General features: G+C 40.1%; 1 protein-coding gene across 3 annotated transcripts in view; it reads left to right on the top strand.

The window, feature by feature from the left end:
- ARHGAP10 (Rho GTPase activating protein 10) overlaps positions 1-23163 on the top strand; it is a 161683-nt gene that overhangs the window by 92574 nt on the left and 45946 nt on the right. For all 3 annotated transcript variants that reach the window (XM_075090432.1, XM_075090433.1, XM_075090431.1), the window contains 4 exons: positions 1003-1090; positions 2285-2343; positions 4914-5019; positions 5630-5789. In XM_075090432.1, the coding sequence (XP_074946533.1) occupies positions 1003-1090; positions 2285-2343; positions 4914-5019; positions 5630-5789 (413 nt within the window). The remainder of the gene's footprint in view (positions 1-1002; positions 1091-2284; positions 2344-4913; positions 5020-5629; positions 5790-23163) is intronic.

The following is a 23163-nucleotide window of genomic DNA, read 5'->3' as shown; positions in this document are numbered from 1 at the left end:
AATGAATTCTGAATTGTATGAATTGGTCAACATGTAATCTGTATCAGCTACTGCTGTAGTTTACTCTAGTGACTGATGGAAACCTGTAGCATTAATATGAACAGAATTTCAGGCACAGGAAGTTACCAAACACAGTGGGCTAGTTTGGCCATATACATATGAACTTCTTGCATCAACTAGCTATTGCTTCCCGTTTTGAGGCCAAAAGGGGCTTTTTGTTGCAAAACATTCCAGTGTGCTGTGTTGTTCTCTGTGTTCTGTCAAAATACCTTTCACCTGATGGGTCATGCAGATGTACGACCGTTCAATTTGATCTGTCTTGCTGTAAGAATCTACCAGCTAACCTTGTAAAAGATGAACCTGACAAATGGTCAAGCAAGCAAGGATTTTTTTTCCCTTTGGCTAAGACTGACCAAGTAAGGGAAACAGTCAGGCCATCTTGGAGAGGAAACTTAGTGATAAAGTCTTTTTTCTACTTTTGAAGGCTCTCTTCAAGCTTTTCACACAGTAAGGAGGGTTATACTGCACTTTGGTAGTCCAAAATAACAATTTACAAGCAAAACTGTGGAAAGAATTAGAAAAGATTTCTCAGTGTACTTGCATTTTAAATAATGAAAAGACAAGTTATGCTTAGCGGGTCTTTTTTCTAAACTGTTTTTGTACATCTTTCTGTGTTTGTGTACATCTTTCTGTTTAATTAAAGGTGTGAAAATATCAATTGCTATAGAGAACTTTTTACATGAAAGTGATTTTTTTAATCCTTCATTAAAGAAAAGATTGTCAGTAAATACTTTTTAAACAAAATACAGAAATAGAATTTATAAAGAGGTTTGGATATTAAGTTGTCTTAGTATTAACTAATAGTAAGAAGGACATATTACTTCTGTGTCCGTGTGAGCAAATATATAACGGTCAAATTCAATGTGTTGCTGTTCATGTAGGGCATACTGAATTAGAATTCCCTTTTTTCATGTCCCTCTTCTTTTTCTGATGATATTCTAGATGCAAAAACCTGCAATGAAGTCGACCTGGAAAATTCTGTGGATTGGGAAGTGAAGACAATTACTAGTGCTATGAAGCAATATCTGCGGTAAGCCTGTCTGTCTCTCCTTATTTTTTAGACTATGTATTCAATTCTCCTATGCAGTGTGTTAAGCTACATTACTTCCTTTTCCTATGTTTTGGAATAGAGGCTCATTTTGTGCAAATGCCTTGTTTGTTATTTGTCTTGGGGGAATCAAAATAATTTAACACTACTAATACTCATGTTCATATGAGAGAAGCCCCAAAACATTTTTGTGTTAGATACATAAGCATTTCACTGATGGTTCAGAAACCTGAATTGTTAGTAAACTTGCTTAGAGTTGTTACTAAAAGTCAGCTAAGATTGTTGAGAGTTTTTTGCCTTTTTGTGTTTTAATGTGGTAGAATGAAAAAGGAAAAGGTTATGAAATTTTTAATGTTTTCCTCTTTTCCTTCTGGCCCTTGCTCTGATGTTCTAGGTGCAACAGTAATAATAATTCGTTAAAAGTATGAGTTCTAGATGTGTTCTCTGATCAGATGGCTTGGCCAATTCCTGATCAAGATATTTTACTAAACTGCCTAAGAACATAGAACTCCTGTGTATCTCTTATAGTGTAACACAGATACAGTATTTTTAATCTGCTGGTTTTATTAAAGTATTACTGCAACCACTATCAAAGAATGCTGAAGAACTATTATCAAGATAAGTCTCCCTTATGGAGTGTAGGAAAGATTTTAAAAAAAAAAAAAAAAAAGTAGGAAAGAAGAAAAAAGTGCACATGATGAAGTATTTCCTGCCTACAGTATTTCCCATCTGAGTGTTTACTCCAATATTTCATAAGCATCAGTAAAGTCAACTTAATATATGAAGGTTTTAACTCTGATGTTTTAACTCTGTGGCCATTATTTAGTACATTTTTCATTGATGACTAAAGCTTTCAATTTCAATGTTTCCATTTGAAATGCTCTAGAATTTTGATTTGTGGATGGCTACTGTTCAGCAAACTTAACTGTTTTAAGACCTCTATTTCTTTCCAGAAAGGTATTGACTTGTGGTTCTTTGTATTTTAAAAACACAATTTTCCTGATAACACCAAGTTTTCCATTTGTGCTGGAAATTGCTGACTTCAAGGGCCATCGTAACAATGGTTGCCTCCAGTGCAAGGCTTATACTACTGAATGTTAAAAAGGTTTCCTGCTTAGAGTAAATACAGATAGAAGAGAATATAGCTAAATTTATTATGTCATCCTTGTTTTACAGAAGTCTTCCAGAGCCACTGATGACATACGAGTTGCATGGAGAATTCATCGTTCCTGCCAGTAAATATATGACTGTAGTTCAAATAGGAATCTTTTCATGTAGTACTGTTGTGGCCTTAGGAGCATGCTGCAAATGCAATTTCAGAAAAATTCTTCAAGCCAGTAAAACTGTAGGAATACGGAATAATAAATGTTTTAAAAATACATAGGTTTTAACCAGCGTTCAGTTCTAGTACATGACACGTATGATGTATCTATTGACAGGCAAGCCAGTGACAGACTTAGCATAGCAAAATTTTTACTTTTATGGAAAAACTTTCGGATAGATGTTGTAAACGTTCATTCTTATTATCTTAATTGTATAATGATAAACATCTACTTAGATTGTGGGTTTTTTTTCTTCCATTTATAAAGAGTATGAAGCTTAGTAAAAGAAAATACACTAATTCAGGCTCATTTGAATCCTTAAAGCACAGCTGCCTGACCCTTGTTTTCAGTGCCTTGTTAGCTCTGTATCCAGGCTGGCTTGGATGTTCCTCATATATTAGTAGAAGAAAGGAAAGAGCAGGCCAGATTACACTACGGCAGTTCAAATACAGACTTGGAGAAGACACAACAGCATTTGTAGTTCAGCTGTATGGTATCTAATGTAGATGGAACTTTTTTGAAGAGGATGGAGGGAAACTGTGTAAGAAAGTTTTTGGCACAGGATCAAACAGATATTTAGCTGATTTTCTTCCCAGCCTGTAGCACTTCTGGCAAACTGTGGAAAGCAAAATTTAAAAAAACTTTGAGACAATTGCTTTATCGTCTTTGGATTGCTGTAATGACTTTCCAGGACTGCAAAATGTGTTCATTTGTGGTCCTTAATTCAAAATGAGAATTAGCCCGTGAATTTCATTGCTAAAGCACATCTTAGAGGCCAAGGGCTTCAACAAAATTCAGCATACTTACCTAGATGGTGAGTCTGCCTGTTTGTATTGGAAAGTGTTAAAATAATTTCTTGACCTACAAAGTTCCGCCAGCAGTTTCTTGCTTTATTTTCCTTTCTCTATTTTATAGTCTCTTTCAGTAAAGGAATTCAGTTGATGTTCGGTGTTCTAAATAGTACAGTGTTCATAAGTAGTAAACAATTTCGTAGAGGGGTTGATTCTATGTAGTGGGGAAGGAAATTTAATCAACACTGCAGATCTGAGTTACGGTATACTTAAAAATAGGTAGTCAATGTTGTTTCTAATGTTAGGTTTTTTTATAGCCAACAACACCTGGAATAGTAAGGAATGTTCTTTTCTCTGAAACTAATGGGGGGGGAACCACCCAAAATTAAAAGGTTCTCCTTTCAATTTTCTTTTCTTTGCACATATCAGTGGAGATTGAAGCTATACAAGCTTTGACTTTATCTTGTGATTAAGTTGCTTAGCCGTTCTTTAATCAGAGTTTGTGATTTCACATATATGTAAAATGGTCTTGCTTTAAAGAAGGCTTATGTTTTTCTGGCTGTCTGAATTTTGATTAGCTGACTAGAAGCTAAATGTTTTGCATTTTGGTAGCCTTTTTTCTTGCAATCTGAGCAGGGGTGTTCACTGCAAAAGAATAAAAAACCAACCCTAAAATCTGTAGCAATACGCACTGAAAAAAATATGGTGGTATTTTATATGAAATACACTCTAGCAATTGAAGTTGCCTTGGGGTAAAATGGGACCTGATGAGTGGTCCTGGTGTCAAAACTTCTTGCATTCAGAGTACGTTCTAAATTTTTCTCTTTATGTACCTCGTATTAAGTATTATTATAGACAATAGAAATACTTCCACCCCTCTCATTGTTACGACTACTGAGATGTAATTTTGTGATTTAATACAACTTTGAGAAGCAGGAAGAGGGATTATTTTCATCTTTTACAGATTCTTGTTTCATCCATGTGCTAGTGAAACCTGTCAGGGCCAAAATTATTCAATTCAACACACAACATACAGAAAGCTCCTTCCTCGTTTTTACTTTATTTCTGTACTGTAGTAGAGAGGGATGCTGTGGTTATTCAGGGCCCTTTATTATAATAATCTCACTCAGTAGGTTTTTTTCATAATTATTCTGTGTCTTCAGAGGTCATTAGATTTTCTGAGCATATGAACCTTCTGCATGTGTTGTCTTAGGCAGTTTCCAGTGCAAGGTAGCATAAATGCAGTATCATTAGCCGCATAGTACTAACCAAACTGAATTCTAATGATGAGGACAATCAGTTAATGATGCTAAAATGTAAAGTAGTACAGTTCTACTCTGTGGCATCCAGTAACATCGCTCCTCGCCTTGCAGTATATTTGTAAGCAGATGAGTCCAATGCAGCAAAACAATAACTACATCTATTGGCTTTTAAAAATAGATGAACAAAAGCATCCTTTTGCAGGTGGATTGAAAGATGCGTTCACAAAATAAGCAAATAAGTTGATAATTCCAGCACAAGATTATTTGTGAAAACAAAGCGCGTATGTTCAATATTGCTATGTTTGGAGACACATAAGTGGTGAAGCAAAGTGTGTGCAGTATGTTTCTGTGCAGGGGTGGGAGAAGCTTTGTGTTTCTGTGGATTTTATTTTTATTTTTTGAGATAGTTATTTATGTCTGTGTCCCATAGAAAGTGGAAGTCCTGAATCTCGAGTTAATGCTGTTCACTTCTTGGTCCATAAACTCCCAGAAAAAAACAAAGAGATGCTAGAAATTTTGGTGAAACATTTAGCAAAGTAAGTGTTATGATCTGCTTTCCTACCTTGTCAGAACTCTTCTTACCTTCGTTTAACTACAAAGAGCCTTAGTTAAGTGTGGCTGGAGCTGAAGCCCATCTCAATGCTGTCATACACAATACCAAGAACCAAACGTGCAAAAGCAGACAAGACGTTTGACTCATGCTGTGTGTATTTTGGCGGGAAAGACAGAAATCTAATCCGTTAATGAAGCCATATAAGTATTTACTTTAGCAGTCCTGCCAGCAGTTGAGGGTTTGATTGAAGTGAGAAAGGGAACATTATACTTTCTTTTCACAAATTCTGGCAAAGTGAATAGTGGAGATCTGTTAGCAAATTTAAGTTGGTTTCACACTTGCCCTGGTCCAAGGCTAAGTGCATTTTATATATTTAAGTTCAGAGACTGCTTTTGTTCTTAAATTAGAAGAATGGCTTTTCTGTTTTCCAGAATTCAGTAAGACTTTATTTGAAGAAACTTTGCACAAAACAAACTTTTAAAACATAGATTAAGGAAATGTAATGTTTTCATTTGTAGACTGCAGTTTCCAACAGTAATGGAAATTTTTTCATAGCCTATTTCCTGTTTTTTCCTTCAATTCTTTTCAAAAAGTGTTTCAAAGCATGCCAAGAAGAATCTAATGACTGTGGCAAATCTAGGGGTGGTATTTGGACCAACCTTAATGAGACCACAGGAAGAAACTGTAGCAGCCATCATGGACCTGAAGTTTCAGAATATTGTTGTCGAAATCCTGATAGAGAATCACGAGAAGGTAAGCTTTGATGCATCTCTGTATTTCTGAGTGTTGTCTGAAATGGCCTGCTAGGCTTAATGGGTAGTATGGAGGTAAGTATGATGTTACAAATAGCTTAATTCTAAAGCCTATCCTCTATGCACTGTACACTTTTGGCTATTTATACTTGATAAGTGTTCCTGTTCATAGGTAAACGGACATTTCAGAATGCATATTTCCTGGCAATAGCGGTGCTTCTGTGTGTATAGTACATAAATAGATTTTCATTATGATATTTGCATATGGGTTTTTTTTCTGAGCAAAAATGATACAGGACTGGAAAAGAGAAAGCTGAGGCTCACACTTTAGTTCTTCCATGAAGTACTCTGACCGAGGTCTGAATTAATTGCTTTATGCCTTCATTTTTCTCAGAGTTCACAGAGTAAAAAGAAGACTTTACTCTGAACTTTATGGGTAAAAACCATTATGAGAGAGCTAGGTATTAACATTTCCTTTGTTTTCATCTGAAGGTGTGTTATTTTAAGCCTTTGCATTTGAGGTAATACTGAAAATAGAAGTTTTCTCAGAAGCTGTGTTATAAGGTGCCTTAAATGTACAAGTACCGTCCAGAATATCACCACGTGTAATCTGGGATCTGAAATTTGAAGAAAACAACAACAACAGAGTCTTCTACTGGTCTCTTTGTGTACTCCTTTGGGAGTCCCTCATGTCTAAGCCGACTTCCGGAACTGGGTGTTTGAGATACCTTGATTGTACTGGGAGGATGGGCAGCATCCCCCTCTCTCTTATTGTCAGAGAAAGTGCTTTGGGAAAAATCCAGGATGTGTTTTTTCCTCTCTTCTTTCTTAAGCACTCCAAGCATTGAAATAGTTACTTCTTTAAAGATTAACAGTGTTGAAATTGGCTAAGTCAAGTCTTATCTACTTTAAATAATATCTGTCTCAAGTTTTTCTGACAATGTAATTACACTACATCCCTGAATGATACAGGCTGGGCAAAGCTTCTGTTGGCATAGCTGTATCCGCATGGTGGGTTTTGTTGGCTTAGTTGACTTCTGGTGTAATGCTGTCCTCACACACACATTGAGCAGATACAGTATTGTTCTGTTGGAAAAATACTGTGCTGCAGATGTGGTTCAAGTTCTAAGTGATAAATATTCTGAGAGTTGTAAGCCATGCTATTCACTTTGGACCTTAGAAATGAAGGTAAACCCTGCAGTAAGGTCATGATTTTGAAGCTATTACAGTGACCACACAAATTTAAGAAAGTGGAGAGAGAGAGAGTGAGAAGAGCCAGGGTGTTTTAATAACATATGGAGGTTGAGTAATGCTTATTCAAATCACTAGATGACCACAGATTAGCACCATCTTATTCTTATGCCAGCTCAGTCACGTGTCTTTAAAAACTGGATATTGATTTCATGTTTGAAACATTAGTTGTAGTAGCCTTTCGTGCTCGTCTGAAAACATAGAGAAGCAGGGAATGGAAAGTACATCAGAACGATACTGCATCATTTTCCATCATTTCTTGGTTTTATGCCTTCTTAGAACTTGAAGGCTATAATTTTTTAAAGGGATTTCTGTCATTTCACTGTCATTTCTAACAGTGAGCTTGCCACCAGTGGTATGCCTGCAGCAACCTCTCCCACGCTAGAGCTGCTTCCAAGGTGGAAGGAAGCCCTGAGTATGACCTCTGTGTATTTATAGCAAAGGCAGTGGAGAGGTATGTGTTAAGGCATTACAAAAAATTTACAGTTGAATTGAATACATTGCTTTTACAAGTGAGCCTTCTTCATTTTGGGCAGACCAAGGACCTACTTTTAATGGCAGGCAGGCTTATTGTCAGTCTAATGCTCATTTTATATTCTTGGTCTGAATTTCTAGGCATTTCAGACTTTGAGTGTCTTGTGTTAGGTGTTTTTATTTATAGGCATGGTGAAGTCCTAGGAAAAGTTACCAGCTGTGGGTTAAAATACTTCCAAATATTTAATTCAGCCACTACTCCGCCTCTGCTAATTTTTAGCAGCTTCTGCTAATAGAAGCAAAGTTTGAAATGGTAGAAGAGTGACGGAGTCAAGATGGAGGTACACTGACAGGAACAAACTTGAAGCAACACTTCACACTTCATGCACATGTAATTTATGGCTCTGGCAGACTGCAGAGAGGCATTTCTTTTCCCCTGTAGCAAAAGAAATGACTAACAATCTTCCAAACTGTAGAAGCCATCAACATTGCCAGTTTAAATACAGTAACTTGGTAGGCAAAATGGCAAAAAATTTTAATGATTTCTCAAATATTTTTAAATTCCATTAACGTGTGTTATGTCTTGTGTGGATAGCTTTATTGAAGGAGATCCACAATTCATTTTTAGGAGGAGACATAATTAATTGGATTACTCGCTTTGAAATCCTGGTGCAGTCATTCCACTGTCATCACTCTACTGAGTGCTAATTAGAGAATTTCTATGCAATTTATGTGTGGAAACCTGGATATGGGGACTTGCCCTGAGATAAGAAGGGAGTGGTGAGAGAGAGATAGATTGATGAAGCCACACCCTACCATCCCTGAGGCCAACGCAGCAGATGGAGGCTCCACAAGAAGCAGAGGGTCCCCTTCCCTCTTGCCACAAAGCAGAAGGAGGGGACCTAAGAGACGGTGAATGGAAACAGGTCCCTGCTCGAGGCAGCAGGCAAATACCCTCCCGGCCTCCCTCACCTTCCCAGCTGCCCTTACATACCAGATATGGGGCTCTGGAACTTGAGGGCCAGGCAAATGAGGATCTAGGTGAAGGTCCCTCCAGGGGGTTGCCTAGGGAGAGTCAGTGAGCCCCATGCATTGTGGCTGCCTCTGTTAAGAAGAAAAGGACGGTAATTGTTGTAGGCGATTTCTTTCTGAGGGGAACAGAGGGCCCGATATGCCGACCAGTCCCATCCCACAGGGAGGTCTGCTGCCTCTCTGGGGCTTGGGTCAGAGATGTCACTAGGAAACTCCCTGGTCTGGTATGGCCTTCTGATTACTACCCACTATTAGTTGTGCAGGTGGGCAGTGATGAGGTTGTGGAGAGAAGCCGAAGAGCAATCAAAAGGGGCTTCAGGGCTGAGGCAGTTGGTTGAAGGATCGGAAGCGCAGGTAGTGTTTTCCTCAGTCCCATCAGTGGCCGGGAAGAATACTGAAAGGAACAGGAAAACTCACCTGATTAACAGGTGGCTCAGAGGGTGGTGCCATCGGTGGAATTTTGGTTTTTTGATCATTGGGTGGTTTACACGGCACCAGGCCTGCTGGTGACAGATGGCATTCAGCTGTCACAAAGGGGGAAAAGGATTCTTGCTCATGAGTTGGTGGGGCTCATCAAGAGGACTTTAAACTAAGTTCAAAGGGGTAAGGGGATATAGCCAGGTCCACTAGAGAGGAGCATAGGGGTGTCATGCCAGTGTTGGGGGTGAAATCGATAGCCCAGCTCAAGTGCGTTTACACCAATGCATGCAGCATGGGCAACAAACAGGAGGAGCTGGAAGCCACTGTGCACCAGGGTAGATATAACTTATTCGCCATCACAGAGATACGGTGGGTTGACTGTCATGACTGGAGCAGTGCAATGGATGGCTATAAACTCTTCAGAAGGGATAGGCAAGGAAAGAGAGGTGGTGGGGTGGCTCTGTATGTTAGGGAGTGCTTTGATTGTGTAGAGCTGAATGATTGTGATTATAAGGTCAAGTGCTTATGGGTACAGGTGAGGGAGAAGGCCAACAAGGCAGATACCCTGCTGGGGTTCTGTTACAGACCACCTAACCAGGATGAAGACGTAGATGAAATGTTCTACAAGAAGCTGGCAGAAGTCTCACAATCAGTAGCCCTTGTTCTCATGGAGGTCTTCAATTTACCAGATGTCTGCTGGAAAATTAACATAGCAGAGAGGAAACAGTCTAGGAGGTGCCTAGAGCGTGTGGAAGATAACTTCCTGACCCAGCTGGTAAGTGAGCCTACCAGGGGAGGTGCCTCGCTTGACCTCCTGTTCACAGAGAAGGACTGGTGGGAGATGTGGTGATTGGAGGCTGCCTTGGGCTTAGAGACCATAATATGATTGAGTTCTTGATTCTTGGTGAAGTAAGGAGGGGGGTCAGCAGAACCACCAGCATGGACTTCTGGAGGGCAGACTTTGGCCTGTTCAGGACACTGGTTGGGAGAGTCCCTTGGGAGGCAATCCTGAAGGGCAGAGGGGTCCAGGAAGGCTGGGCACTCTTCAAGAAGGAAGTCTTAAACGCTGCAGGAGCAGGCTGTCCCCATGGGCCACAAGACGAACCGGTGGGGAAGAGGACCGGCCTGGCTGAAGAGGGAGCTTTTGCTGGGACTCAGGAAAAAAAGAAGAGTTTACCACTTTTGGAAGAAGGGGCAGGCAACTCAAGAAGAGTACAGACACCTCGTTAGGTCTTGCAGGGAGAAAATTAGAGAGGCAAAAGGCCAGCTAGAACTCGGTCTGGCCACTGCTGTAAGGGATAACAAAAAATGTTTTTACAAATACATTAACAGCAAAAAGAGAGCCATGGAGAATCTCCATCCTTTATTGGACATGGGGGGAACATTGCCACTGAGGATGAGGAAAAGGCTGAGGTACTTAATGCCTTCTTTGCCTCAGTCTTTAATAGTCAGACCAGTTATCCCCAGGGTGTTCAGCCCCCTGAGCTGGAAGGCATGGACAGGGAGCAGAATAAACCCCCCATAATCCAGGAGGAAGCAGTTTACAACCTGTTGTGCCACCTGGACACTCAACAAGTCTATGGGGCCAAATGGGATCCATCCGAGAGTACTGAGGGAGCTGGCAGAGGAGCTTGCCAAGCCTCTCTCTATCATTTGTCAGCAGTTCTGGCTATCAAGGGGTGGTCTCAGATGACTGGAAGCTTGCCAATGTAATGCCCATCTACAAGAAAGGCTGGAGGGAGGATCTGGGGAACTATAGGCCTGTCAGCCTGACCTTGGTACCAGGGAAGATTACGGAGCGGTTCTTCTTCAGGGAGCTCACCAGGTAAATGCAGGACAATCAGGGGATCAGGCCCAGCCAGCATGGGTTCATGCAAGGCAGGTCCTGCCTCACTAACCTGGTCTCCTTCTATGATAAGGTGACCCACTTAGTGGATGAGGGGAAGGCTGTAGATGTTGTCTACTTGGACTTTAGTAAGGCATTTGACACTGTCTCCCACAGCATTCTCCTGGAGAAGCTGGCAGCTCACATCTTGGACAAGTGCACTCTGTGCTGGGTTAAAAACTGGCTGGACAGCCGAGCCCAGAGAGTGGTGGTGAAAGGAGTCAAATCCGTTTGGCGGCCGGTCACGAGTGGTGTTCCCCAGGGCTCAGTGTTGGGGCCGGTCCTGTTCAATATCTTCATTGATGAACTGGGTGAGGGGATTGAGTGCACCCTCAGTAAGTTTGCCGATGACACCAAGCTGGGTGGAAGTGTCGATCTGCTGGAGGGCAGGAAGGCCCTACAGAGGGACCTGGACAGGTTGGGTCATTGGGCTGGAGCCAACTGTATGAGATTCAACAAGGCTAAGTGCTGGGCCCCGCACTTCAGTCACAACAACTCCATGCAATGCTACAGGCTTGGGCAAGAGTGGCTGGAAAACTGCCTGGAGGAAAAGGATCTGGGGGTGTTGGTTGGCAGCTGGCTGAACATGAGCCGGCAGTGTGCTCAGACGGCCAAGAAGGCCAATGACATCCTGGCTTGTATCGGGAATAGTGTGGCCAGCAAGAGCAGGGAAGCGATCGCGCCCCTGTACTCAGCACTGGTGAGGCCGCACCTCAAATACTGTGTTTGGTTTTGGGCCCCTCAGTATAAGAAAGACACTGAGTTGCTGGAGTGTGTCCAGAGAAGGGCAACAAAGCTGTTGAAGGGTCTGGAGAACAAGTCTTACGAGGAGCAGCTGAGGGAGCTGGGGTTGTTTAGTGTGGAGAAGAGGAGGCTGAGGGGAGACCTTATCTCTCTCTATAGCTATCTGAAAGGAGGTTGTAGAGAGATGGGTGTCGGTGTCTTCACTCAAGTTACTAGTGATAGGATGAGAGGAAACGGCCTTAAGTTGCATCAGGGAGGTTGAGATTGGATATTAGGAAAAATTTCGTTACTGAAAGAGTGGTCAGGCATTGGACCAGGCTTCCCAGAGAGGTGGTGGAGTCGCCATCCCTGGCGGTATTCAAAAACATGTAGACGTGGTACTATAGGTAATGATTCTGTGATCATGTTTAGTGCATAAGTTGGTTTTTTGCTTGTTTTAAAGCTTTTTTGATGTGTACATTTATTTCCTGCTAGCTAGAAACCATTCAGTACCACTTTACCAAGTTTACAGGCTGCATACGTACTTCCAAACCCTGGCTGTGAACCAATTGTAGTAGGTTGAAGAGGGGGTGTTTTGCAAAATCAGACCACTGCTGAGACTTGAAAGGTGGAACTAGACTGTGCAGCCTGATGTGTCACTTAACTGGCATTAGAATTGCCAACGATTAAGACTAGAAGGGGGATAGAAGAGCATTATGGAAATAATTGTTTAGCTTTTTGTTTTTGTCAGTTATGGATAAGTCTCTTCCAGGCAGAATATTTCTCAGTATCCAGTCAGAATGTGAGCTGCAGAAGCAGGTCTCTACTTTGAAAGAAAAAGCAAGACCTAGAGCCAAGCTGAGACAATATTTTACCCAGGACCTCCAAACCTACCTGCTGTGGAAGGGAGGCCAGTCCAGAGGAAAATGAGACCTGTGGGTTATCTTCCTTGCTTCTGCCATATGGCTGTAGGGGAAGGCCAGCCAGATATGCCTGGCAAAGTAGGAACATGTTCAGGTTTGATGTTAAGTGGCCTCTCTATAGTTTTGTCTGGAATTGCCATGTTATGTGCTGACTGGGCTGTGTGCACCAGCACTCTTGTTTCCCTTTGCTTTGCAGGTCTTTAAGGTCAGTTTCATTTCACACTTGGCTGTCTTGTCCCTTTCTCCCTTGTTGTATCTGTCCGGTCTCCCTTGATTTCCATGACCCATATCCTTCCCTTCACTGAAAAAGCATCAAGAAATTCTTGTTTGTATCTCATCATTGTGTTCTTTTGCTTTGAAGCTATACCTTTCCTTGTTGATCCTTCTCTTGAGGTAACGAACTCAGGGGCTGACTGCAGTTGTGCTTGTACGATGCCTGGAACAATCTTTGCTTGGCCTTTTGGTAATCCTCTGACAAAAAGTGGTAATCAACTTGGACCCGAAGAAAAGGTTTTGATTTTTCTTCTCCTCCCTCAAATGAGTTTCAAGGGTATAAATTAATTTTTCTTCCCAAGAGTTTCACAGACTTGAAGTCTTGGACATCTCAGCTCTTCTGGTCTTTCTTTCTGACTTGCGGTGAGGAAGAAGGGCAGTCCGCTTCACGGCAGCCCGCTCCATGGCAGCATGAAGAGCATGCACATGTTCATCTTGCTGTTTGTTATAATGTTTTGGCATCTCATTGGAATGAATGTCACTATTGAAAGGGCTTATTTATTTGCCATTTAGAGATGCCTCAGTGGTAATGTGAGCCATTTTGGTTTCTCAATTCCCTGAATATTATTTTAAGAGAAAAAAAAAAAAACCAGGATAAAAAAAGAAGTCTAAGAAATGAAAGAAGATGAGGGAGGAGGTTGGAATAAAAATCTCAGTGGGACTGGAATATTTCAACCAGCATATGGGGGAGGAAAGAATAGTGAGTACAAATAGCAAGATTGCAAAAACAGAAAGAAGTTGAAAATTATAGTGAAAGAAAAAGAAGACAAGAAGAGAGGGGGCTAGACAGAAGTCCCGTATGGAGACTGAGAAGCCAGAGTCTGCTGAAAGGGAATAGGCATGGCAAAAGATACCTTTTCTAAAATTCAGGCAACCTGTGGGCAAAAAACGTTCATTCTGAAAAACTCAGTATTTTCTACATGTAAGGCAGATACTGTTTTCACTTGTTTTCAGTATTAATCTTTTTATAAAGGGCAAAAATTTTACATACTTTAGACAGACTGTGTCTTTATTTCAGCTTTGTTTTGTTCAAAACAGTTTTATGGAGAAATACTTTTTATGGAATATAAATGTTTTTGTTTTCCTTACTTTAGGCACTTTTATGATTTATTTTTTTTAAAACTAAAGGGAAGAGAAGAATTTAATACTACTGAGCTTTTAAGCCAACATCAAATTAATGTAGTAATACTTGGAAAGTCTTTAGTCTTGAAACATATTACAGTGCATAGTAAGTGCAATATTTGTGAGACAGAAGAAATGGAAGCAGGTGAAGTCAGTTGTTCATTTGAGAGTATGAAGTGGAACAGTCAGGTGTGGCACGTGTCTCCAGTTAGCAATCATTGCACGTTTAAAGCAGTTCTGTTGCAGGTAAACGCTTTAGGATACAGTGTCAGTGCCATCATCTAAACTAAGACTATCTTTTGACAACACAGCAGGTCTTTTGAAGTCCTGGTAAAGGGACATACAAGAAATACTAAAGAGGGCTTGTTTCAGTTTTTGTGTTGCTTTGCCTTTGGCTGCAACAGAGGACCAAGTAGTAATGCATTGTAATTGTGGTGGTTTGCTGTGGTGTAGCAATTTGAAACCTCCCCAAGCTGAATGTTTCTCAAGTGAACAAGCGTTTGACTTGGTGGTGGTGGGAAATTACACTAAGGTGTCTCCGTTAGGGCAGAGCTTGCAAAGAAACACATAAGCTTCAGTTCAGGAGGGTATTCAGCATGTGCTTAACTTTAAGCACGTAACTAATCCGAAGTGTCATTGGAAATATTCCTGAACTTAATTCAAATTTACATGCCTTGATGACTGGCTGAGTCTAAAACAGAAAGAGCAGCAGGCACAGCAAAGAAATTCATCATGGTTTATGGTAGAAGTCACAGCAGCTCTTTTGTTCCACTGTAGTGCGTGCAAACTCATTAAACCCTTTCTCTGCCCTGTGGATAGCAGAAAGCCCTTCTGTGTGAGACACAGACACGGTGTGGTAAATTGACTGCAAATCTTTTGTTTGTTTGTTTGTTTAAAGGACTACAGTTTTCTAAATCTTAATGTAGTTTATGCATAGTAAGAAGACTGTATATGAAATCTCTGCTCACGTATGTGACTGCAGTTGATGACATTAAAAGGAGCTGAGTCTGGATCAATACCTGGATTGGTATGCTGTTAGACTGCTCCAAAAGAAGCAAAACATGTACTGTGAGTAACCATCTTAGATTGAAAAAGAAGATAAAAACAAAAGTCATATTTTCAGGGATAGAAGCGGTCTGCTGAGATGCTGCATTAAAATACATGGCACATACAAATAATATGGGCACAGACTTTTGCCTTCTTGATTTGCATACATTATTTCTAGTTAATTTTGGGAAACCTCCCTCAACTTTACTTGAAACTTCCAAGTGATACAGATCTCATCCTCCATTGCCCACAGGCAGTGTTCCCAAGTAAGTTAATAGAAATGATGATAAGGGAGGAGTGGAATTCAGTTGACTAATATTTCCTTCAGTCTTGATGGTCAGGGTGCTGTGCTTTTGTGTGTGGAGGTGGAGGAGGAAGCGAGGGAGAAGTCCTTATGGCGAACGCTAAAATGGACATTCTTAAATAAAATTTTGTAAGGCAAAGATAATATTCTATGAAATGCTGCAGGGTGCATGGAGGGGGGAAAAGTTGCTGCACTCCTGAAGAGTTTAAGAAGTAAATTCTTATGCAGAAGCTGCATGACATAAGAATTATAATTTATTGCAGCTTACAATGGTAAGTGAAATATTGAATTTACAATTTTTTTTTTCTTTACAATGGCTAAACTGACCTGAATGCTGTCCTGTCTGATCATTGCTAATGGATAATACTGCAATATGTGCTTGTAGTTTTGTACGTACACTTCAGAATTCTAGTAAGCATTTGCCTTACCAGAGAGGTTAGTGTATTTCAAATCATTTAACAGATTTTTGAATAAACAAGATGTGGCAGTCAGCTGATAATACTTTACTTCCAAAGTTTTTGTGTGCATGCCATTTACACTAATGAAGCATCAGTACTTCACTGCAGAGGGTGCTGGACATACAAATGAAAAACATGTTATTTGCCTCCAGAGACCCTACAGTCATAATGTAAGATAAAAAAAAGTATTATAATAAAAACAAAGAACAGAAAGTATTGTACAAAGCAGTGATGATACAAATCCTTGTAATAGCAGCAGGGAAATCTGTGGAGAAGAGACTACTGGTGGGGCTGCATGGTTGGCTACAGTTGGAACAGTGTCGTTTGCAAAGATCTTGAAATTTCATTCTAATGCTTTGTTCAATGACAATATGGTAGGGGGTCAAATGTAGGTTTTTATTCTCAATATATACTTACTTGTATTTCTGTTGATAAATTTTGTAGAAAACTAGGCATGACGTATTTATTTGTATTTTTTTGCATGTGTATATAAATGTTTATATATGCATATTTATAACAAGTGACGGGTAGATTGTGTTTACCTGTGGTGTGTTTGGCCATGGTTGTTGCTTTTGCTGGCTCCTGACTTAGGTTTGTAAGTGCCACCTTTTATCTTCTCAGGACTTCTCACGATTTTTTCAAGAGAAGATACATGCAAACATTCTCCTGCATTATTTTCCATTTAGTAACTCGGAGTAAGCTATGCTGTAGAAAGCTCGGTAATTGGATTGATTATTTAATCTTTTAAATTGAGGGTGCTTTTTTTTTTTTTCCTTGGTATTTTAAGTATTTCCTGTAACTAAACAAGATACACAAAGCAATCATGTGTGGCTGTAATAGGGAAGGACAACCTTTCTAAAATACTCTCCTTGGTGTGAGTTACAGTAGGTGAGCCTAGCAGAGAAGGTGAATACGCTGTTTGTGCTGGTGCGGTGGACAAACGTGTAGGTATTTCAAGCCTGGTGTATGGTTAACTCTTTCATTTCCTTCAATGAATAAAATGGGTTGGTTGATAGCAGTGAACAAGCTGCTATCAGGAACTTTCTTCTCATGAATTGTTAAAAGGTGGAGATGTGATACGCTGGAAGCCGCAGTCTTTGTATCAGGAGTGCTACTTTTAGAAAGGCTGAGTCAACAAACTCATAATTCGCAAGCAATCAGAGGACACATGTTTTTAACCTTGGTATGTTTTTTTTTCTTTCATCCTTTCACAGCTGTCCTCCAGACTGTAATGTCATGTTTTACAGGCTATGTTTAGTTTATTCATTAAAGCTCAAATGTGAACTACGCAGTTCAAGGTAGTCAGGCCAAGTGAGTGGCTATTAGGGTCTACAGATACATCACGTTTGTCTGAAAATCCCTCAGCTCTTTTGTCACTCTTGTGGTTTGCAGTTTGTCCAGTTCCTTTTGTATTTAAAGGAGGAGATAGCAGATACTCCAATTTTAGTAAGAGATTGAGACTAACAGTGTCCACTGTTCATTTGGTTATGTGTAGTCAGGCTGCTAGGCAGATGGTCTCAGCAAATATCATCATTGCAATGAAGAAAAGGCTGTCTTGGATGGTTCTATTTATTTATTTATCTATTTATTTATTTATAGAGCTTTGTGGTTTGGCTCACAGCCAAGGATGTTTCCTGTTTCTAGTTTTGACTTATACCCAGTTACTTTTCAGGCTGCATCCTCGGTTGCACTCTAACTAGATAGAGTGTGCCAGGCACATCAAGAACATTATTGATGCTTTCTGGTTGGTGGCCCTCTAGAGGCTTAGCTTCAGGTATCTTTCAACTCTTGATCTGATGTTTTTTTTTTCTTCAAATATAATTATTGTGAATATTGTGTAAAGGTGTTCTGTGGTTTGTAGTGGAATTCAAGCCTGAAAATCCAAAGCCTCAGAAAATCTGCATCCTGTGCAATCTCATAGAAGCCAGCACACAGCAAATTATATTTTACTGTGTATAGTGCAAAAGTCAGGATAACTACTTCGAGGCAGGCACGCCGGTATTGGAGTGGACACAGTGGTAACCTTGGGGAGGTAAGTTACTTAAGGATTCTAATTACGTTGTTGATAACTCTTATTCAATATTCTGTAAACCTTTTTCAAAAATATTTACAATGATTTTTAGAAATATTCAACTTTATAACACTTTGTACATTGTGCACAGGTTCTGTTTAGATGTCAATTTCTAGTGCATGCATTTTATATTTATTGAATCATGTGTTTGAGAATCAGAGGAAGGATCATGTTGTTGTTGACTAAAACCAGAAATGAAACAGGTTAATCTAACATTGTCCGTAGTAAAGTAAAATGCAAAAAAGTAAGAAAATACAGGAACAAGAGGTCATTTTTTTTTAAAGATTTCAGTACACTAGAAATTTTATAAAATTGTTAGAATTGGTGCAGAAATCAGTTTTGAAATAAAAAATTTTGTCCTAGCTCTCCAGAAGTTGATCTTCTGTAATTCCAATTATGATTATACTTTTAATAGCACCTATCAGCTCTGCAATCCCTGCAAGTAGGGAAAAAAAATCTAGAACTGTTCATCTCATAGAATGTGTTTTTTACTGTTAAAAAATGGATGACAGGTGGTGGCTAGTGGTTACAAGTAGTGGCTGAGCTACTGCCATGTATTTAAGATGCTTATTTTCACCTTCAACTTCCTGAAATGCTTATATCTGCAGTAAAATTGTAACTTGACATAAAAGACATTGTTACTTTGTTTGCAGAAAATGGCAAAAAGAGTAGCACAACCACTGTCGTCTTTATCTTAAGAGGAAAAAAAGCATAGAAAGTCTATTGGGGTAAGCACACACTGTGAACCACTAAGGCAGTTGGCCTTTTTTTTTTTTTTTTGAGCATTTTTCTCTCTAATGTAAATATATGGGTTTTGTTTTCATACAGGTTGCTGGATCTAACCTGAATTGGGTTTTCATTACACTGAAAAGAAGCTAAGCCAAGAAAAGGCCATGGTGTTGATAAGTTTCTCTTGCACTTTTTCATTAGCTGCTAATTTATAAAATATTTTTTGATCAACATATATTATAGCCAGTTGTCATGGAAATGCAAGGAGTACCGTAGCCATAAAATGTACAAGGGCAGAGCAGTGTTTGTGGCCTAGGTGGATGGAGTTTTATATTGCTCAATAAACATTTGTTGAAGTGTCTGTGTGTGTTTCTTTTATTTACCAACTGCAAATCAAGTATGTATTGAAGGGAAATTACCCAAATGAAAATTGCGCTGATGGTGTTCTTGTCTTGAGAAATACTGTCCTCTAAAAAATATGATTGTAGTAGTAGAGGCCGTACCACTAGCTGAATTTCAAAGAATTTGGAATGACCTTGCAGGTTCTAGCCTCCTTTGCATTAGACAGCAACTTCTGGTACTCTGATTCTTGTTCACATATTCAAAGGAAATAGATGCATGTTCTGTGTAGTACGTGTTATTAGAGTTGAATGGGGGTTTTGTCTTGCAACAAAATCATGTCACAGCTTTAAGCTGTTAATGATTTTTTTATAAGTTTATCCTCATTAGCTCTATAACTAAGCCTCCAGTTTTTTCTCCCCTCTTTTTCATCCCTCTCTGTCCTTACTGTTTGCCTCCCACTGATTTTTAGAGGAAATTTTAATTACCCCAGTGATACAAAGCAGACAGAGATGACCTGATGTCTGGGTCTTTTCCTAAAGTGATTCCTGGCAAACATACTGAAATTCATTAATTAGTTCTGCTTGAGACCAGAAAGAACAGATCAGTATTCTCTTGTAGCAGCAGAATCTAATCTACGTTTCCATGTACAGCTATACATCTAGTCATAAACCCATGGAAAAGGCAAAGTTAAATCCTCCCAGCCATGGGTTTTCTGAATTTCTAAAATCAGCTCTAGTAAGAGCTCAGAATCTAGAGTCCAACACTGTTGTTGCAGATTAAGGGGAATTTGGCAAAATTCCTTGGTCTGCTGCCATGTGGATCTGCTGGTAGAATACAGTATGATAATATGTTGAATTTGGCTCATTACTCTCGAGAAATACTTCCATAGACTTTGTGGGACACAGGTTTAAGATTCAGAATGGTTGTATGTGGGGATGGTCTCGGGCTCACTGCTCTAGACAGAGCTGTTATTAGCGGTGCATATGCAAGACGGTTTGTGGTTTGTTTAGCCTTGTAAAGTATTCACTTTGTACTATTGCATAGAGAGAAATAGGTCAAACACACCAGTGTTTTAAATTGCTTGACAAGAGTCTCGTCTTTTTTGTTGCAACTTTCACACTTGAAGACTGATCCACCACTTAAGTCAGTGTGAGCTTTAAAATTCTGCTTTCATGTGAGATCAGACCTAAACAACTGTTTAAAATACTGGAAAAATGGATAGGACTAACAGTTGGATTTGTTGCTTGATAAAATTTTGAGTACTGCATGTGTTAGTCTTCTCCCATGTGTAAATTGTTTCACTTAGCTTCTGAGTTTACCCCCAAGAAGGTCACCAGTAGGATGCCAGTGCTTTTGAGAATTAAATTGTAGAGAACTGATGTTCTATAAATCTAATGCAGTTTGGCCACAGTCTCAAGAACTGTGTAATGCTGGACATTACTGTGAAGTCCTTAAACTTCAAGGCTGGTTTAATACATTTTTGTTGCTTCTTGAATGAGGTAATTCAATGAGCGGACTTCATTCTTGCCTTTATACAGGCACTAGTCTAAGCTGTGGTAACTTTTGCAATCCAGATGAGTGATGGTGGTAGATCTGACTTCTACTTGGAGAGAGGCCTTTTTTGGAGTAGCAAAGAGATCTTCTATTAAATAGCATGTTCCAATCCTGTTCTTCCCTGGGAGGGTTTCCATCTGATTGGATAGGTGTGGTTGCTTCACCAAGCATCTGATAGCAGCAGCTTCCAGGGCAAGAATGTATTCATAGTCAGGTGTGGTCGTATGCTGTTGTGCAAGTCAGTCAAAACACAACAATGTTAGTATGATGTCAGGTGCTCACTTTGTGTGTGTGATTTTAAATTCCGTCTTCTGTGCATACACAGTGTGCTTCTGACAGCAGAGCAGGCATCTCTTATTAGCTGTGATACATTTATACTTCAATGACATTTAAACGATTAATAAGGCTAGAAGCAAATTTGCATAAAACCAAACCCAAAAAGCTTCTCTTCCCACAACTGAAATAAAGCAAGCCTTCATCCCCCCCATTCTCAGGCAGACGTTCCAATGCTTCTGTCAGTGCAGCAAACCAATATCCATTACGGCACGATGAAAAGTACTTGTCCATTTAAGTGGAAATAAAGCAAGAAAGAGGAGCTGAATGCTGTATGTGCACTTCTTAGGGCAGAGGTTGACCTTCCGCTTGCTTTGCAGATGCTCACCTATGCAAAACTGTGGTATGAGCTGTAGCTTTGGCTTGCAACAGGGATTGCTGCTGCTGAAAAAGCAGGTCTGCTTATGGATGGGCTGCACTGGATTTTATTTTCTTACTGAAAAGACAAAAAGAAAATACCAAAGTAAGGATGAAAACAAATATGAGCTGCTTGAAGGAGCAAAAATGACCCCAAATATACTTTTTTTGTGCAACACATGAGGGCAGGATGTTTCCTGTTTCTTTTCTATTAAAAATCTCCCATGTGATCTCTCAAGTGGTGGTTGTGTGTGTGGTTTTTTGGGTGTTTGTTTGCTTTTGTGTGTCTCAGGAACCTGCAGGGCAACTCGTGACACTTGGTGATTTCATCGCTGGGTATGACAGTTAGTCTTGATTTGCTCTGCATGGTAAATTTGCTCTGCAGATAGTCAAGAGGTTGCATTCTCTAGTTCATATCTAAATACTTCTTTCAGGAATTCCTTTCTTCTCTGTGGAGACAGATATTGAATGTAAGCACACGGAAAAAAGTGCTACACCTTGTAGCGTTGCATCAGAGAAACGTAGGAGTGAGAGGATGGAGTTTGTATGGACCCTTGCCCTGGTCCCAGTGAGTGTGGAAAACAGGTGGCCTTATGCTACCCAGGAGCTTTTGTGGGGTGATCTCTGCCCCCTAGAAAGCAATATACTACTTACTGACCTAATCACAGAAATGAAACTTCCCAACCAATCTGTTATAACAAGAAGTTGAGAGCAGAGTGAGGTAAAATAGGGGACAGGCCTAATGCCCGTCTGAGTGTCTTGTCTGCAGAAGGAACTTTGCCTGCCATCAGCCCAGCACTGTGACTGGGTAGCACTGGGTTGCGCTGAGCAGTGCTGTTGGGAAATTTTAGTGCACAGCTCTGCCACTAAAAAATTAAAAGCAGAGGCGATACGCTTATCGTGACAGTGAAAGAGAGAACTCAGTGCCCCCAACTTTTGGTTTATTAGTGGGGAGAGAACTATTCTGGGCAGCTCATGACTACTGCCACTGGCATAACTGAAGTTAGCTAGCATGTGCTGGACTGCCACTGTCTGAAGTGTGACTTCACTGCTTTGTCGTTATTTCTCCTGTTTATTGTACAGGGGCTTTCCCCCCATAGAACAGAACAAACACCCACTGTTTCTTTTTTACATCACATAGCTACTTGCAATTAGAAATCTACTTGGATCCATACTTGTCTCCAATTCATTATCCTGTTGCTTATCTGGCACGGAGTATCATTGAGTAGGGATCGCCTTTATGGTTTTCTTGATTGTGTTATGTTTTTGTGACTTTTTTAGTTTCTCATGCTAGTAGTTTTAGAAGAGTATACTGAAATAAATGAATACAAGAAATCTCATCTCTTATGAAGTACTCATGGGGAATACTTGTTCTTCTCACCATCATTAATTTCAGCGGAGATGCATGGATAAGGCTGTACAAATAAACACAGCTGCGGAACGGGACATAGTAAACAACATGCTGAAACCTCTTGGCAGGGAGTTGTTTTCCAGAGAGCCCAAATGCAACACTTAGTCCATGGAAAAGATGGCATTTAAAGTTTTGGTACTTCTGAATTTTTCAGAAGCAAATATTTATCCCTAACACTGCTCAATCTAGCCTTGTATTTACACATAAGGGGGCAGTGTGGTACTGTTAGCCAAGTGCCATGTAGGTGCACATTAGATTTCATTATTATATATTGCATCATGTTTTGAGAAATGGCTTTAGCACTCTGAGCACAATTAGAGCTTTGTCACTGTCTGAGGGTGCTGCTGTGTCTGTACTGGGGAGAACCAGGTTGGACTGTTTCCTTTCTTCTTTATAAACATTTTGTTTTTAGAGAGTTCCTTGTGCTATTTTGGCTGTCTCTCGTAATCCCTTGTTCATAGGCATGTGAAGGAGTGGGAGCCAGTTTTTTTAACACTGGTATGGGGAAGTTCAAATTATATCAGTTTACCTCCCCCACAGCAGCATTCACTTACTGGGAAGGAAGGTAGTATTTTTCTACTGGAGCTTTCCCTTGCGCACCATATATAGGCTTCTGGTCCACTGCTGCCCAGTTTTGGCAACATGACAATTCTTCCACAGTTTTCA

Source organism: Phalacrocorax aristotelis, chromosome 4, assembly GCF_949628215.1.
Source record: "Phalacrocorax aristotelis chromosome 4, bGulAri2.1, whole genome shotgun sequence".
NCBI classification, from domain to species: domain Eukaryota; kingdom Metazoa; phylum Chordata; class Aves; order Suliformes; family Phalacrocoracidae; genus Phalacrocorax; species Phalacrocorax aristotelis.
This window is presented reverse-complemented; position numbering and strand designations above follow the sequence as displayed.